This window comes from Aquarana catesbeiana, linkage group LG05 (assembly GCF_042186555.1).
Source record: "Aquarana catesbeiana isolate 2022-GZ linkage group LG05, ASM4218655v1, whole genome shotgun sequence".
NCBI classification, from domain to species: domain Eukaryota; kingdom Metazoa; phylum Chordata; class Amphibia; order Anura; family Ranidae; genus Aquarana; species Aquarana catesbeiana.
In genome coordinates, this window is record NC_133328.1 from 45,568,273 (window position 1) to 45,583,588 (window position 15,316).

The window sequence follows — 15,316 nt, forward strand, 5'->3', positions numbered from 1 at the left end:
ACACCCCTTGTCATGTCCCCTTAAAAGAGAATTGTACAAAAAATAAAAGATTGGTTCAACTTCTTTTTTTACCACTACTATTCCTTTATATTGGCTTTTGGAATTTATAAATTCAGCAATTTAGAAATCAGATGAAAGGTTTAACGCTGAAAAAATCTTTTTGATAGATAAAAAGTGCATTTTATATACATCTATATAGATCAGACCAAAATGAGGGACAAATGAGGAGGAAAGAGGGACAGAGGGACATTGCTCCAAATCAGGGACAGTCCCTCTAAATCAGGGACAGTTGGGACCTATGTGTAAATATATAAGCCAGTATCATACCTGGGAACTTGGGCCTGAGACTGGGGGTGAGGCTTATAGCAGTGCACTGAGCCAAAAGGGAAATAATAGTTGTGGCATTCAGAGTGCTGATGTGGTGGCAATGTTTGGCTAATCATATGAAGCTAATATTGGTGGATGAAAAAAAAAAAAAACACTTGTGTCGTTTATGTTCTTGGAAGGAAATAATGTCCCTGCTGATTTCCATCATCCAATCATGCACAAGTACAAAATGCTGTTTTTTTTTTTTTTTCCTTGCACCTGATTGGGTATTCTTTACAAAGTGAAGCTTTACCACATTTACTAAGCCCTGGGGAAAATGAGTGCAACTGCACTTGCAAAGTGCACAGTCTATTTGCCTTTAGTAAATCCAATTCATTGTAATACAAAAAAGAAATGATCATTCAAAGCACTGCAACTTCTTTTCATTTTACAGAATACTTCTTCTTTGCATGTACTTTTCTAATTGTGATTCTGATTTTTGTAGGGATAAGAAACAGGTCATTATAGGAGAGGAAAACCACATCCTGTTAACCATAAATGCACGGAATGATGGTGAAGGGGCATACGAGGCTGAACTCCATGTCAATGTACCCGAGGAAGCAGATTATATAGGCATTGAACGACACATGGAGGTAAGTGCTAAATGTCACAAACCTATCTGAATGAATCACCTACCTGATAAATAAAAATCTGCCTGCTAATTCTCTCTGCCAGAAAGACTCGGAACTCTACAGGCAGACATCTGGCAGCCAAGGACAGTTAATGTAAAACATCATATCCTATTCTTTCAAGATAAAGCTCATTGACAGCAATTTCCTGTCTGCTAGGAAAACAAAGGATATTGTAGTTTACGCAGAGGATAGGTTTAGGGAGTGCCGTGTAAGACCATACAATGGTGCAGCCTGCTGTGTAAGACCATACAATGGTGTGACACAATATACTGTATATTTTATCTGGTTATATTTGTTTGTTTTTTTTTGTTTTTGTTTTATGTAAGGTAATGGGAGTGACTAATAATAACGAAAAGCACAACTTTGGGTTCCTCCCAAAGTTGCTCCTTCTCTTTTGGGTGCCCCACCACAATAGAGTCACAAAATGATAATGATGTTTCAGAGAACACACTCTGCAGAGATACACTTTAAAGTAGATTTCCACCATTGCAAACCCACACTATACAGTATCTCACAAAAGAGAGTACACCCCTCACATTTTTGTAAATATTTTATTATATCTTTTCATGTGACAACACTGAAGAAATGACACTTTGCTACAATGTAAAGTAGTGAGTGTACAGCTTGTATAACAGTATACATTTGCTGTCCCCGCAAAATAACTCAACACACAGAAAGTGTGAGTACAACAAAAGTGAGTACACCCCTAAGTGAAAATGTCCAAATTGGGCCCAAAGTGTCCATATTTTGTGTGGCCACCATTATTTTCCAGCACTGCCTTAACCCCCTTGGGCATGGAGTTCACCAGAGCTTCACAAGTTGCCACTGGAATCCTCTTCCACTCCTCCATGACGACATCACGGAGCTGGTGGATGTTAGAGACCTTGCACTCTTCCACCTTCTGTTTGAGGATGCCCCACAGATGCTCAATAGGGTTTAGGTCTGGAGACATGTTTGGCCATCACCTTTACCCTCAGGTTCTTTAGCAAGGCAGTGGTCATCTTGGAGGTGTGTTTGGGGTCTTTATCATGTTGGAATACTGCCCTGCGGCCCAGTCTCCGAAGGGAAAGGATCATGCTCTGCTTCAGTATGTCACAGTACATGTTGCAATTCATGGTTCCCTCAATGAACTGTAGCTCCCCATTGCCGGCAGCACTCATGCAGCCCCAGACCATGACACTCCCACCACCATGCTTGACTGTAGGCAAGACACACTTGTCTGACTCCTCACCTGGTTGCCGCCACACACGCTTGACACCATCTGAACTGAATAAGTTTATCTTGGTCTCATCAGAGATGTTTCCAGTAATCCATGTCCTTAGTCTGCTTGTCCTCTGAAGCAATGCTGGCAGCACTCATACGTCTATTTCCCAAAGGCAACCTCTGGATATGACACTGGGTACGTGCACTCAACTTCTTTGGGTGACCATGACGAGGCCTGTTCTGAGTGGAACCTGTCCTGTTAATCCGCTGTATGGTCTTGTTGCAGCTCAGTTTCAGGGTCTTGGCAATCTTGGTAATCTTGGCAATCTTCTTATAGCCTAGGCCATCTTTATGTAGAGCAACAATATTTTTTTTCAGATCCTCAGAGAGTTCTTTCCCATGAGGTGCGATGTTTGTGACCAGTATGAGAGAGTGAGAGCGATAACACCAAATTTACCACGCCTGCTCCCCATTCACACCTGAGACCTTGTAACACTAACGAGTCACATGACACCAGGGAGGGAAAATGGCTAATTGGGCCCAATTTGGACCTTTTCACTTAGGGGTGTACTCACTTTTGTTGCCAGTGGTTTAAACATTAATGGCTGTATGTTGAGTTATTTTGAGGGGACAGCAAATTTACACTGTTATACAAGCTGTACACTCACTACTTTACATTGTAGCAAAGTGTCATTTCTTCAGTGTTGTCACATGAAAAGTTATAATAAAATATTTTCAAAAATGTGAGGGGTGTACTCACTTTTGTGAGATACTGTATACTTATTATGTGTTCCCAATCACACAGCATACCTAAAAATTATCTGAAAATATTTCTTACCTTTCTGGTTGTTTCTCTGTTGCACGTTTATATATAGGACTCTAAGCAGCTAATTTTTTTCAGAATTGTATTTATTTATTTCAGGTACTTTTATAGCGCCATCAATTTACAGAGCTCTTTACATATTTACATATTTACATTTTCATACATACACATACTAGAGCCAATTTAGACAGGAGCCAATTAACCGACCAAACTTGCAATGTGCAATCAGGGGAAAGGCAATGTGCACATCCAGTATACTTACCTGCTCTGTCCTGAATCTCTTCTCCAGGGATCCCCCTGCCGGCACTCTCGGCTACTTCTCTTCTTGGTGCGCCCTCCCTAGGAAGCCGCTTCCTACGGTGGCACACCTGCGGGTCCTCTCCCAAGCTGGGCTGTGTGCGTCTATTGACACACACTGTGCGGCTCAGTCCGCCCCCCCCCTCCCTCTTCACATTTGATTGACAGCAGCAGGAACCAATGGCTCCCCCCTGCTGTCTCTGAGCCTGTGAGGTAGGAGAGAGAGAGAGAACCAGCGCTGCTGCAGATGGGCACAGCACTGGATCGATCAAGGACTCAGGTAAGTGGCTGGGAGGTGAGGGGGGGGGGGGGTAGGGGAAGGTTTTTACCTTAATGCAGATAATGCAACAAACCAGACCAACAAACCAGGTACTGTAATAAACAAATAGGAGAAGTTCATTGGTAATGTTTACATACACTTTAGCTCGGGGGTCTCAAACTGGCGGCCCTCCAGCTGTTTCGAAACTACAAGTCCGCATTGCAGGGCTGACAGTTACAAGCGTGACTCCCACAGGCAGAGGTATGATGGGACTTGTAGTTTCACAAAAGCTGGAGGGCAGCCAGTTTGAGCCCCCTGCTTTAGGTGGTCCATTAATTGCAGTGCAGTGGATTAGTGATAGCATTGTGGCATTGCAGCTTTGGTTCTTTATTTCATTTCCCACCAGGAATACTATCTGCATGGAGTTTGGACATCATGCTAACATACGCTTCCTCTGAGTGCTCCAACTTCATGCCACAACTTAAATTTATGCAGGTAGTTTGATGTGTTTCCACAAAAGCTGACTCTGTAAGATTGTGGCGGGTACATCAGAGTATAATGTCCTGCGGGGTTCCAGGAAATTGCTGAATGTCAACACTATGTAAAATTAGCACATAATAATGAATTCACCCATAATTCTTTTCCTAAGGGTCTCCGGCAACTTAACTGTGAATACAAAATGGGAAATGACTCTCGAATGGTAGTATGTGACCTCGGAAACCCCATGGTGGCTGGAACCAATGTAAGTGTTAAGCAAGTGGGCCTCGCTCAGAGTTACAGTATGCTTTAGAGACTCCATCCTATATTTGTTAGACACGTAGAGTTCTCCCTTAAAGTTTTCTTTGCTTCCACGGATATTCTGGAATATCCAGGAGTGACCTTGCTTGTTAACACGGCCATATATTGATCTAAATTTGTCTGGTTCAGCAGGGACTGGCTGAATTTTCATCTATGTATGGTCAGGCTGGTTATACACCATCTATCGAATGACTTGTGTACAACTAGCCTGTTGGAAATTTTTCTCTCAATCAGTAGCGCCGACTATAGCTATAGTGTAATCTGATGGTGGGGAAATCTCCCTGCTGTCAGAATACAAAGGCTTAGTGGGAGGGATTCCCCCATCAACATCGAATGTGTGAATAATCTCCATTTTATAAATATTTGAATGTACTGTATGTATTCCAGGATGCCTAGAAATCTGTAAAAATGATTATTTACAGTGCATGTGAAAACTATTACAGTGCATTCAGCCTGGAGCTGCAGTGTGAGAGTGCTTACATACTGAGATATGTGTGTGTACAGGAGAAGACAATGTATAGCTAACAGTCAGACCCCAGGGCTGGTGGGACACTTGGATTATCATTAAGGAGGTGAACTGGATCTATCCCATGCATGAGACAAAACTGTACGTGAATACCAAGAACTGAAGTTTGAGAGCATTTGTTTGAAAATTCTGGATGCTAACGTTGGACCATCGGAGGTCACTATTTTACCCCCATCTGTGTGGGTTAAAGCCATTCAGCCGAACACGAGAGTGTAAGGCAATAACAGCTGGTGAGTGTGTCTTCCTAAGGGGAGCAAAATCACGGACACAGAGGTGTGGTGGAAGATTTGTTTAACTGGAGATCTTCATTATATCACGTCACGGATTTATTATAAAGGATTATATATATACTTTTTATCACCTTTTTTATCACTATTTTTTGGATTTATAATGCCCCGTACACACGGTCGGACATTGATCGGACATTCCGACAACAAAATCCTAGGATTTTTCCCGACGGATGTTGGCTCAAACTTGTCTTGCATACACACGGTCACACAAAGTTGTCGGAAAATGCGATCATTCTGAACACGGTGACGTAAAACACGTACGTCGGAACTATAAACGGGGCAGTAGCCAATAGCTTTCATCTCTTTATTTATTCTGAGCATGCGTGGCACTTTGTGCGTCGGATTTTTGTACACACGATCGGAATTTCCGACAACGGATTTTGTTGTCGGAAAATTTTATAGCCTGCTCTCAAACTTTGTGTGTCGGAAAATCCGATGGAAAAAGTCCGATGGAGCCCACACACGGTCGGAATTTCTGACAACAAGGTCCTATCACACATTTTCCCTCGGAAAATCCGACCGTGTGTACGGGGCATTACACTTTTTGGTTGTTCATTGAAAGGACTTTATATATTTTTTTTTTCTTTAGATCACTTATTCACATAATTGATCATATTCATTATCAGGACACTATCTTTTATCTGATGCACTGTGTTTTAGAGTCATATCACTCACTTTTTTATATTATTTATAGTGATTATGTTGTAATTAATCACTTGACGGAATACGTTTAATGAGTTTAGCGCCGCTATTTGTTTTCACTATTGTTGGGGGCTAGGTTTATGGTGAATCAGATTTTTTGTTCATACATTCACACTCACTAAGTGGATGCTCTGTTGAGGTATTATTTCCAGGAGCGCAGTGTTGGGAGTATAGGAGTGGGCGGATTTCCTATATATACCATATTTAGTGCATTCAGCCTCTTTTGTAAAAACATTTCTAAAACCAAAAAAAATGTTGGTAGCCCACTGCAACCAATCAGATGCTTCCTATTAGCCTAGAGAGCCTAATAATGATAATCAAAAGTGCAGCAATATATTACAGTCATATTTCCATTGATTAAAGTCTGACTAGTTCAACCTAAATTCTCAGATGAGTTGGTTTACTAAAGGCAAAAACATTGTGCACTTGCACCCATTTTCCCCAAAGCTTATTGAATGTTCTAAAGCTCTGCGGATTTCCATCATCCAATCATGTGCAAGCAAAGTGCTGTTTTTTTTATTTTCCTTGTACCTGATTGGGTATTGTTTACAAAGTAAAGTATTATCATATTTACATTTACAAAGGAAACTGAGTGCAACTGCACTTACAAAGTGCACAGTCTAGTTGCCTTTAGTAAATCCACCCCACTGCCCTCATTGGTTCTCCCTGGACAGTGTGGAGGCTCATACTAATATTATAACCATGAAGGTGTACTGTCCTGAAGAGGACACCTGGTAAAACTACCTGCTACATACAAATCCAGGTCTTACAGGTCTCTTTCCTCTTTTAGCTCTCACTCGGCCTGAGATTTAATGTACAGAGGTTAGAAAATGCAGAGAGCATCAACTTTGGCCTATACGTGAAAAGGTAAGCCTTCTAATACATGCAGAAACACCACAATTTACAATACTTTCTAGTATTTGCTGTTTATTTTAGCAGGGGACGGAGCAGTGACACAGAGCCATAGGATAATAGAAGTGTGTGCATTACACTACTTGGGAAACAGTTTCTGTGAATGTGTTTAACAATGCATTTAGCAATTTAAAAAAAAGTAAAATTAGTTTACCCATATGGCAAATTTAATTGACTAAAGAGGTGCGATTCTTAAAGTAGAACTATAGTCAAAACTTTATTTTATTTTGGATAAAGTCAAGGAGGCTTATAACTCCTGTCAGTTTTTTTTGCCATCTGTTTACCATTGAGGAGATTTATCTTCACTTCCTGTCCCATGGCCAAAAAAGGAAGTGAGAGAAAACCTTGAAAATTAAGGAAATCAATTGGGGCCTCGCAGGTCACCAGAACCAGTGTCCCCATTGGAAGTTTTCCCCTCTATAACCGTTCTGGGGACAACCCACCCGGAGAAGACAGTGATTATCGCTAGCGGCTATAGCAACCGCTTGCAATGATTGGAAGCGAATCCGGCAGGCTGGTTGTACCCAAGTTGATCGATCGATCAACTTGGTACATTCAGCCTGCCCATTAATGGTTCGAATGTCGGCTGGTCCCTGATAAACCAGCCAAGATTCGAACCGTGTATGGCCGGCTTTAGAGAGTAAGGGAGTTAATCAAATTGATTTACTTGTTGCCTGAAATATTAATTTTTCTCTTTCTTATTATTTATTACATTTGTATTACATTATTTTGGTTAGGACTAAAAAAAAATTACTTTATTTTGATCTTTAAAATCGATTTTGCTAGTTTGTATTTAATAAATACTATATATATATATATATATATATATATATATATATATATATATATATATACATATATAGTATTTATTAAATACAAATTAGAAAAATATATTTAAAAGACCTAACAAAAAGTTTTATATATATATATATATATATACAGTACTTATTAAATACAAATTAGAAAAATATATATATTTAAAAGATCTAAAAAAAGTTGTGTATATATATATATATATATATATATATATATATATATATATATATATATATATATATATATATATATATACCGGTATATATATATATATATATATATATATATATATATATATACACAGTATTTATTAAATACAAATTAGATAGATATATATACAATTAAAATATTCTGTACATCTTTTTATAAGGTACAAAAAGGAATACAAATAAAATTGACCTTTGTAATTGCCCTTAAACACGCCAGACTCTTTTCAGGACACTGCATTTTCCCAATAGCAGTCCAGTAGTAGATTGCGTGACATTTATATCTGGCAAAAGGAGATAAAACAATTAAGAAATTTCAAAACATCAAGATAGGAGAAAAGGAAATCTTAAGGAAATGCGGAAGGGGAGGAAGTGGTGACACAGAAGGGCTATTATCACAACATGATGACCTTGAAGTCATACGTCATAATCTCAGCCATGTTTTTCCAATGCAAAAAGATCATCCATCTCCCAAGAAAATCTCACACATTATTAATGAGGCTGACACAGCTTGGATGTACCTTGTGTGCTACAGAGGGGGACAGGAAGTCGTGTTAGTAGCAAGGGGGCCAAAAGAGCAGATACACTTTGTGACTAGGGTGTTTTTTTTTAACATATGTTGTTTTGTGTCAATAGTGGAAGATTTATGAGGTTGATCTCTACTCCCACCAGTGTTATTACTGGAGGGGAGATTAGGGCTCAGGTCAGCTCCTTCTAACTTCCTTCTGCCCTAAAACAAAACTTCTGAGGCTTTTAAGTATGTATCTATTATAAGCTATTATTTTAAAGTCTGTACAAAATGATCTTCTCTCCTTTTGACTTTCATATTTTTAATTTATTGCCATTCCTATAATTTCATGACAGATCTTGTTTTCATTCTCTAGCGGCTAAACACCAGAGCATGCTGGTGTCCTAAATCATTTTATTTAAAATATAGAAAATCTTTTTTTTTTTAAAGCTTTTAATAGAGTAGGGAAGAGTTAGACCCTCCATGGAGATGTTTTTCTGTGTCTGTGCCCCCACCGGGGAGATTGACTCTTTCTGTTCCAGTGAATGAAAGTGAGGGGAAATTCAAACATTTTATGTTGTCACAGAGACAGAAATGTGAGAAACTCTCTAAAGGGACATTTATTCCTATAAAAACTGTTTTAAGAATTTAATTTTGTTCATTTTGGAAAGATTTTCTGTCATTTCCTGTTGTGTAAATAATACAAAGTAGCAGCGCTAAAAAAAAAAAAAAACGTGAATAAAACCGTGAAAAAAAAAAAAATTGTCCAAATTAATGGTTGTGTATAAATTATTGTACATAAGCAACATGAGTGACAAATGAACAGTCCATATATAGCACATAAAAGTGGCTCTTATGATATGACACCTCTTGACGACAGTGCACCTCCACCATATGAATTACGTGCTTACCAGAAGGCGAGCTTTTAGGAGCCTGCAGCTAAATACCCAGCCAGGGCCTTTATCCAAAAAGGAAGATGGTTATCCACAGCTAATATTGGGAAGGAGCTTATACTGAGCACCAAATAGCCTGGGAAACTCGAGCATCGGCCACCAAGGAAAGAGTTCAGGTGTTACTCAAAAAATATAAATAGAAACTCCATAGTGTAAAGCGTACCAATAGGATTTAATGGGATAAAAGGGTTGCACTTACAAAATAGAAGATAAAAACGATCATAAAACACAGCCGGCCACTGAGTACAGCGCGATGACGTCAGTACGTCAACCTCCTGTTGTGTGTCCAGGACCGGAAGTGAAAGGGAAGTCTCCGGGGCACAGGCAGCAAGCAGAGGAGTACCTACAGGGGTTGCAAGTAAAGGAACTAATCTCTCTATTTTCCTCCAGCCATAAATGCCCGCTTCTCCTGCTCTCCCCCTCTCCCTCCCGCAAGCATTCAGTGGCTGCAGGAGGAAAAATGAGAGATCGGTTCCTCTATGTGTGCAGCTGCTCTCAACACTTCTCCTATCCAGCTTCTTTCTGCTGCCCCCCATGTGCCCTCCAGCCCCCTTATGTACTTTCCCCTGGGATGTGTCAGGATGGAGACTGGGGAAGGGGCCAGCAAATATGTCATTTACCTGCCCCTCCCTTGTCTAACTGAATAGAGTCAGTGTACTGATCGCTGACTCTGTTCATTCATAACTGAAATATAGCAAACTGTGTTTACTATGCTTCAGTTTGTGAATGAACAGGAAGTTCTGCACAGAGCTATTTCTGTCCATTCATTCAGTGCAGTTGAGGCTGCAGAGAAGGAAATTGAGAGCTGTGAAAGAATGAAATGTACTCATAAAAGGCAGTGTAATCCTCTATAGGTACCCTAGAGTTTGGTAAAAGGGCATTTTAGGGAGCATGCCTTTTTCATCAGAGCCTCAGCGGTCACATAAAAAAGAAGACTTTTCATTCTCAGAAGCCTCAAAGAGGTTATGTCGCCAGAGCTTTCATTTAAAATAAAATCTTCCTAAAGGATTATGGGGTGGATTTACTAAAACTGGAAAGTGCAAAATCTGGTGTAGCTGTGTGTAGAAACCAATCAGCTTCCAGTTTTTTTGTCAAAGCTTAACCATTTGCCCACTGGGCACTTAAAGCGGAGTTCCAAACCTTTCGGAAATCTTCCCCCCCCTCTGGTGTCAGCTCTTGCTGTCTAACATCCTTTGTTGCTAGGATGCAGGTGGCTCTTGCTGTCTAGTGTCTGTCATTGCTAGAATGCAGGTGTCTCTTGCTGCCTAGCAGCTCTTGTTGCTAGGATGCAGGTAGCTCTTGCTGTCCAGCATCTTTCATTGCTAGGATGCAGGTGGCTCTTGCTGTCTAGCATCCTTCGCTGCTAGAATGGATGCTGTCTAGTATCTTCTATTGCTAGGATGCAGGTGGCTCTTGTTGCCTATTATCCTTTGTTGCTAGGATGCAGGCAGCTCATGCTGTCCAGCGTCTTTCAGTGCTAGGATGCAAGTTTTTTCTTGCTGTCTAGCATTCTTCGTTGCTAGGATGTAGGCGGCTCTTGCTGTCCAGGGTCCATTGTTGCTAGGATGCAGACAACTCTTGCAGTCTTAAAGTGGGGTTCCACCCAAAAAAAACAAAAATACCTGAAAAATTCTAAAAAAAAAAACCCAAAAAAATTGGATATTTTTTTTTTTTTTTACTTACCTCTAAATGCCTGTTGCTAGTTGGTCCCTCGTAGTCTGCCTCTTCCTTTGCCTGGGCTGGTGACATCACTTCCCCCTCGGCACAGGAAGGGTTCGGCTCTGCTCCCTCCCTCCTGTCAATCATCTGGGACCCATTACAGGTCCCAGGTGATTGAGCGGCCAATCACGGCGCGCGGCGCCGCTCGCGCATGCGCAGTGGGTGCCAGGCTGTGAAGCCACAGCCCGGTGCCCACAGTTGAAATGCCGGCGCCGATGAGCGGAGGGGGGGGGACGAGCGGGGCTTCGATCCCCTGCATCGCTGGACCCAGGGACAGGTAAGTGTCCAATTAAAAGTCAGCAGCTGCAGTATTTGTAGCTGCTGACTTTTAATTTTTTTTTTTTGTTAATGGACCCCCTGGGTGGAACTCCTCTTTAACGTCCTTAATTGCTAGGACAAAGGTGACCATCAGGGTCAACATGTTGACTTATTGGTGTGTAATCAAACCAATTACACATTGTTGATATTTACATGATGGCACTGAGCAGGCCAATAGAGTACATTTGTGCTGGTACTCTGTATGCATGTTAACATTAGCACAAACATTTACATGTGTACAGCATACAATACAGTCCATATGGAGGACAACAGGTGCAGGGTTTGATCTCAACACAATGCAAGTTTACTGATCTTTACGCAGCTACAGTATCTCACAAAAGTGAGTACACCCCTCACATTTTTGTAAATATTTTATTATATCTTTTCATGTGACAACACTTTGCCTTAGTACTCCTACCTAGTTGCCACTACACACGCTTAACACCATCTGAACCAGATTCGTTTATCTTGATCTCATCAGACCACAGGACATGGTTCCAGTAATCCATGTCCATAGTCTGCTTGTCTTCAGCAAAATGTTTGCAGGCTTTCTTGTGCATCATCTTTAGAAGAGGCTTTCTTCTGAGACAACAGCCATGCAGACCAATTTGATGCAGTGTGCGGCGTATGGTCTGAGCACTGACAGGCTGACCCCCCACCCATTCAACCTGGCAGCACTCATACGTCTATTTCCCAAAGACAACCTCTGGATATGACACTGAGCACGTGCACTCAACTTCTTTGGTCGACCATGGCGAGGCCTGTTCTGAGTGGAACCTGTCCTGTTAAACCGCTATATGGTCTTGGCTGCAGCTCAGTTTCATGGTCTTGGCAATCTTCCTATAGCCTAGGCCATCTTTATGTAGACAGTTCTTTTTTTCAGATCCTCAGAGATTTCTTTGCCATGAGGCGCTATGTTGAACTTCCAGTGACCAGTATGAGAGAGTGAGAGCGATAACACCAAATTTAACACACCTGCTCCCCATTCACACCTGAGACCTTGTAACACTAACGAGTCACATGACACCGGGGAGGGAAGATGGCTAATTGGGCCCAATTTGGACATTTTCCCTTAGGGATGTACTCACTTTTGTTGCCAGCGGTTTAGACATTAATGGCTGTGTGTTGAGATATTTTGAGGGGACAGCAAATTTACACTGTTAGGCCTCATTCACACGAGGCGGAGTCCATTTCCACGGAGCCTGCCTCGGTCCACCGGCTCAGCAGGAGATCAGTCCGTTGATCTCCGCTGAGCCAGCGGATGACAGGTCCCTCTCTGCTCACTGAGCGGGGGAGGGGCTTGTCAGGCGCCACTGCTGCCTATGGAGGGATCGGATGAAAACGGACAGCATGTCCGTTTTCGTCAGATCTCACCCGATCCGATCCGCCTGCGATGGATCTGGACATAGGGCCATCCGTCTGCTTTTAGCGGATCAGACGGGGTCGGATGTCAGCGGACATGTCTCCGCTGATACCCGTCGCTCCATAGGCTAACATGGAGCGCCCGTTCAGGTCCGCCGTCAAAACTGACAGGCGGACCTGAACGGTCCGATCGTGTGAAAGGGGCCTTATACAAGCTGTACACTCACTACTTTACATTGTAGCAAAGTGTCATTTCTTCAGTGTTGTCACATGAAAAGATATAATAAAATATTTACAAAAATGTGAGGGGTGTACTCGCTTTTGTGAGATACTGTATGTGCATAAGCCAAGAGAAAACAATATACCTGTGTTCAACTTATATTATTATACAGGAGTTATACAGCATAGCGCAAAAAGTTTGTACAACCTTTTCTTTATTTATTTGTTACAATTATTTTTATACAGCAATTTATGCAGTACTTTCCATATTTTACATTAGCTTTGTAAAATATTTGTAAAAAAAAACGCAAATGAAGTACAGTGATAAACGCTGCATTTTTTATGGTCATGTACATGAGCCCTAAATATACTCCTAAGCGAGTGTTGGATAGGATAACAACTACAATGCAATTACTTTCCGTTGCATACAAACATACAGACAACTGACTGTAAAATAAATTATGGAGGGAGCTTATACTGTATTCTTCCCAATCAATGCCATCTGCCAGTAACTTTTTTGATCTGGTGTTTGAGGCTCACGGACATCACTTCTCATTTCTTTGCATCCGGAAGACATGATGATGTCATCACGACACCTGAACACTCATCACTCAACGCACTAGCAGATGGACCCATTTAGCTGCTGTATAAGGGCTACGGAAAAAACATCTAAAAATAGAAAAAAAAAGATCATGGAATTTATTTGCTTCATCAAAATAATTCAGATATTTTCCACTGTGAGCCGATAACGTCCGAAAACTGTTTGTTTTGCGTTTCTTTCAAACCGCATTCCGCCAGATTACATGCTTGTTATTACAAAACACGCGGAGGGTTCCAGAAAAATGTCAGTGTATTTGTAGCAAACGCTGTGGAGTCGTTGACTCTCGTGAAGAATGTTCGAATGGAAAATACAAAAGAATAGAAACATTCTGACAAGTGTGGATAATGATCACATCACAGCGCAAGTTTGGCAGCAAGCTGGCCCTTATTCGGATAACAAGAACGTAATTAGTTTATTGCAAAATCTGGTGTTCATTGAAGTGATGAATTGCGTATCTGGAGCTGAAGGATTCTTTGAATTTGTTTATTTAAAGGGCTTTAATTTATTTACATAAGGAAAACAAAAAATATATATATATTTTTTTTTTTTGCCTGATTTGGAATGTCTGCAGAAAAGTTGAAATTTCATGTTTTAGCAGTTTGTGTTCAGAGGTCGTCGGATGAACCTGCCAGAGATCTGGACTGGAGAAGGGTTGGAACCTCTGGGGGGCAGTCATTAAAGATTTTTTTTCATCTCCCCATACTTCGCAATTTTTCCTTTTGTTTGGCAATTTATAAAAGACTGATATAGAATGCGGACATGTCCAATCTGGTCTAGTATCACTTTTTTCTTTTAATTGCATACATGCTTCATAATGTAACAACTCCAGGTATTTATTACTTCTCACAGAGTTCACAGCCGACCTCCATTCCTTGCCCCGACAATGCTTTCATTGCTTTTCTTTCCAAATGGATGGAGCCATCTTTGTTCAGGTATCACCCAGGATCACCATCTGCTTGCTGGACTGAGATGCCAGCTCAGAGATGACACAATCATGTCAATTCTGGTGCTTCTCCCGGATCCCAGATCAGCCCCCTTTCTGCAGCTTCTCCCCTTTGTGACTTGCTAAAATGTCTAATCACTGGAGGAGAGGAGACTGGGAAAATTCTTCCTGCTGCCTGCAGCAGATTGAGAGCATCATCTATGCCCAGAGTCTCCAAACTTTCTAAGCAAAGGCCCAGTTTACTGTCCTTCAAACTTTAGAGGGCCCAGACTTTGGCCAGCTGGAGTAGAAAATGTCCTAGCGTTGGAATAAAAAAATGACATAGCACCTGTGGTTGGTAAGAGGAGGAGTAGTGACCCATGACTGGTGTCAGTAAAAGTCAGTGGGGGAAATAGTGCCCTATCGTTGGTGTCAGTGGGCAGGATAGTGTCCCATTGTTGGTATTAGTGGGAGGAAAAGTGCCCCATCATGGGTGTCAGTGGGGGGGGGCAATTATGCCCCACTGTTGGCATCAGTAGCAGTGGTGGCCAGTGGAAATTTTTTTTTGGAGGGGGGCGGCAAACAGTATGCCACTGCCCCCCCCCCCCAGGTAGGTCAGTCACACTTACTCCATCAGCGGTGGCTTCCCCTGCTCGGCGGCCTCCCATTCTCCTGCTGTTCTCCTGCGGCCTCTCGTTCTCCAGGTCATCACGTGGCATCCACTTCCTTCCTAATACTCGGCAGCCAATCGGGAGTCTTCTCTTTTAGGCCAATTGGAAAATGGGTTTCACACCCGCTTCTGATTGGCCTGGTTGAGGATCAGTTCATTCGCTGTTGTAACACACCTGGGTGGGATCGGAGCGCATCCTCTGCGTCCCAAGCCC

The 15,316-nt window shown here is 41.6% G+C and overlaps 1 protein-coding gene across 1 annotated transcript in view; it reads left to right on the forward strand.

Moving 5' to 3' along the window:
* The window catches only part of ITGA8 (integrin subunit alpha 8), a 239,603-nt gene that overhangs the window by 169,474 nt on the left and 54,813 nt on the right, over positions 1–15,316 (forward strand). Inside the window, exons 20-22 of the mRNA XM_073629668.1 lie at positions 812–959; positions 4,230–4,322; positions 6,687–6,763. Of these exons, the coding sequence (XP_073485769.1) occupies positions 812–959; positions 4,230–4,322; positions 6,687–6,763 (318 nt within the window). The remainder of the gene's footprint in view (positions 1–811; positions 960–4,229; positions 4,323–6,686; positions 6,764–15,316) is intronic.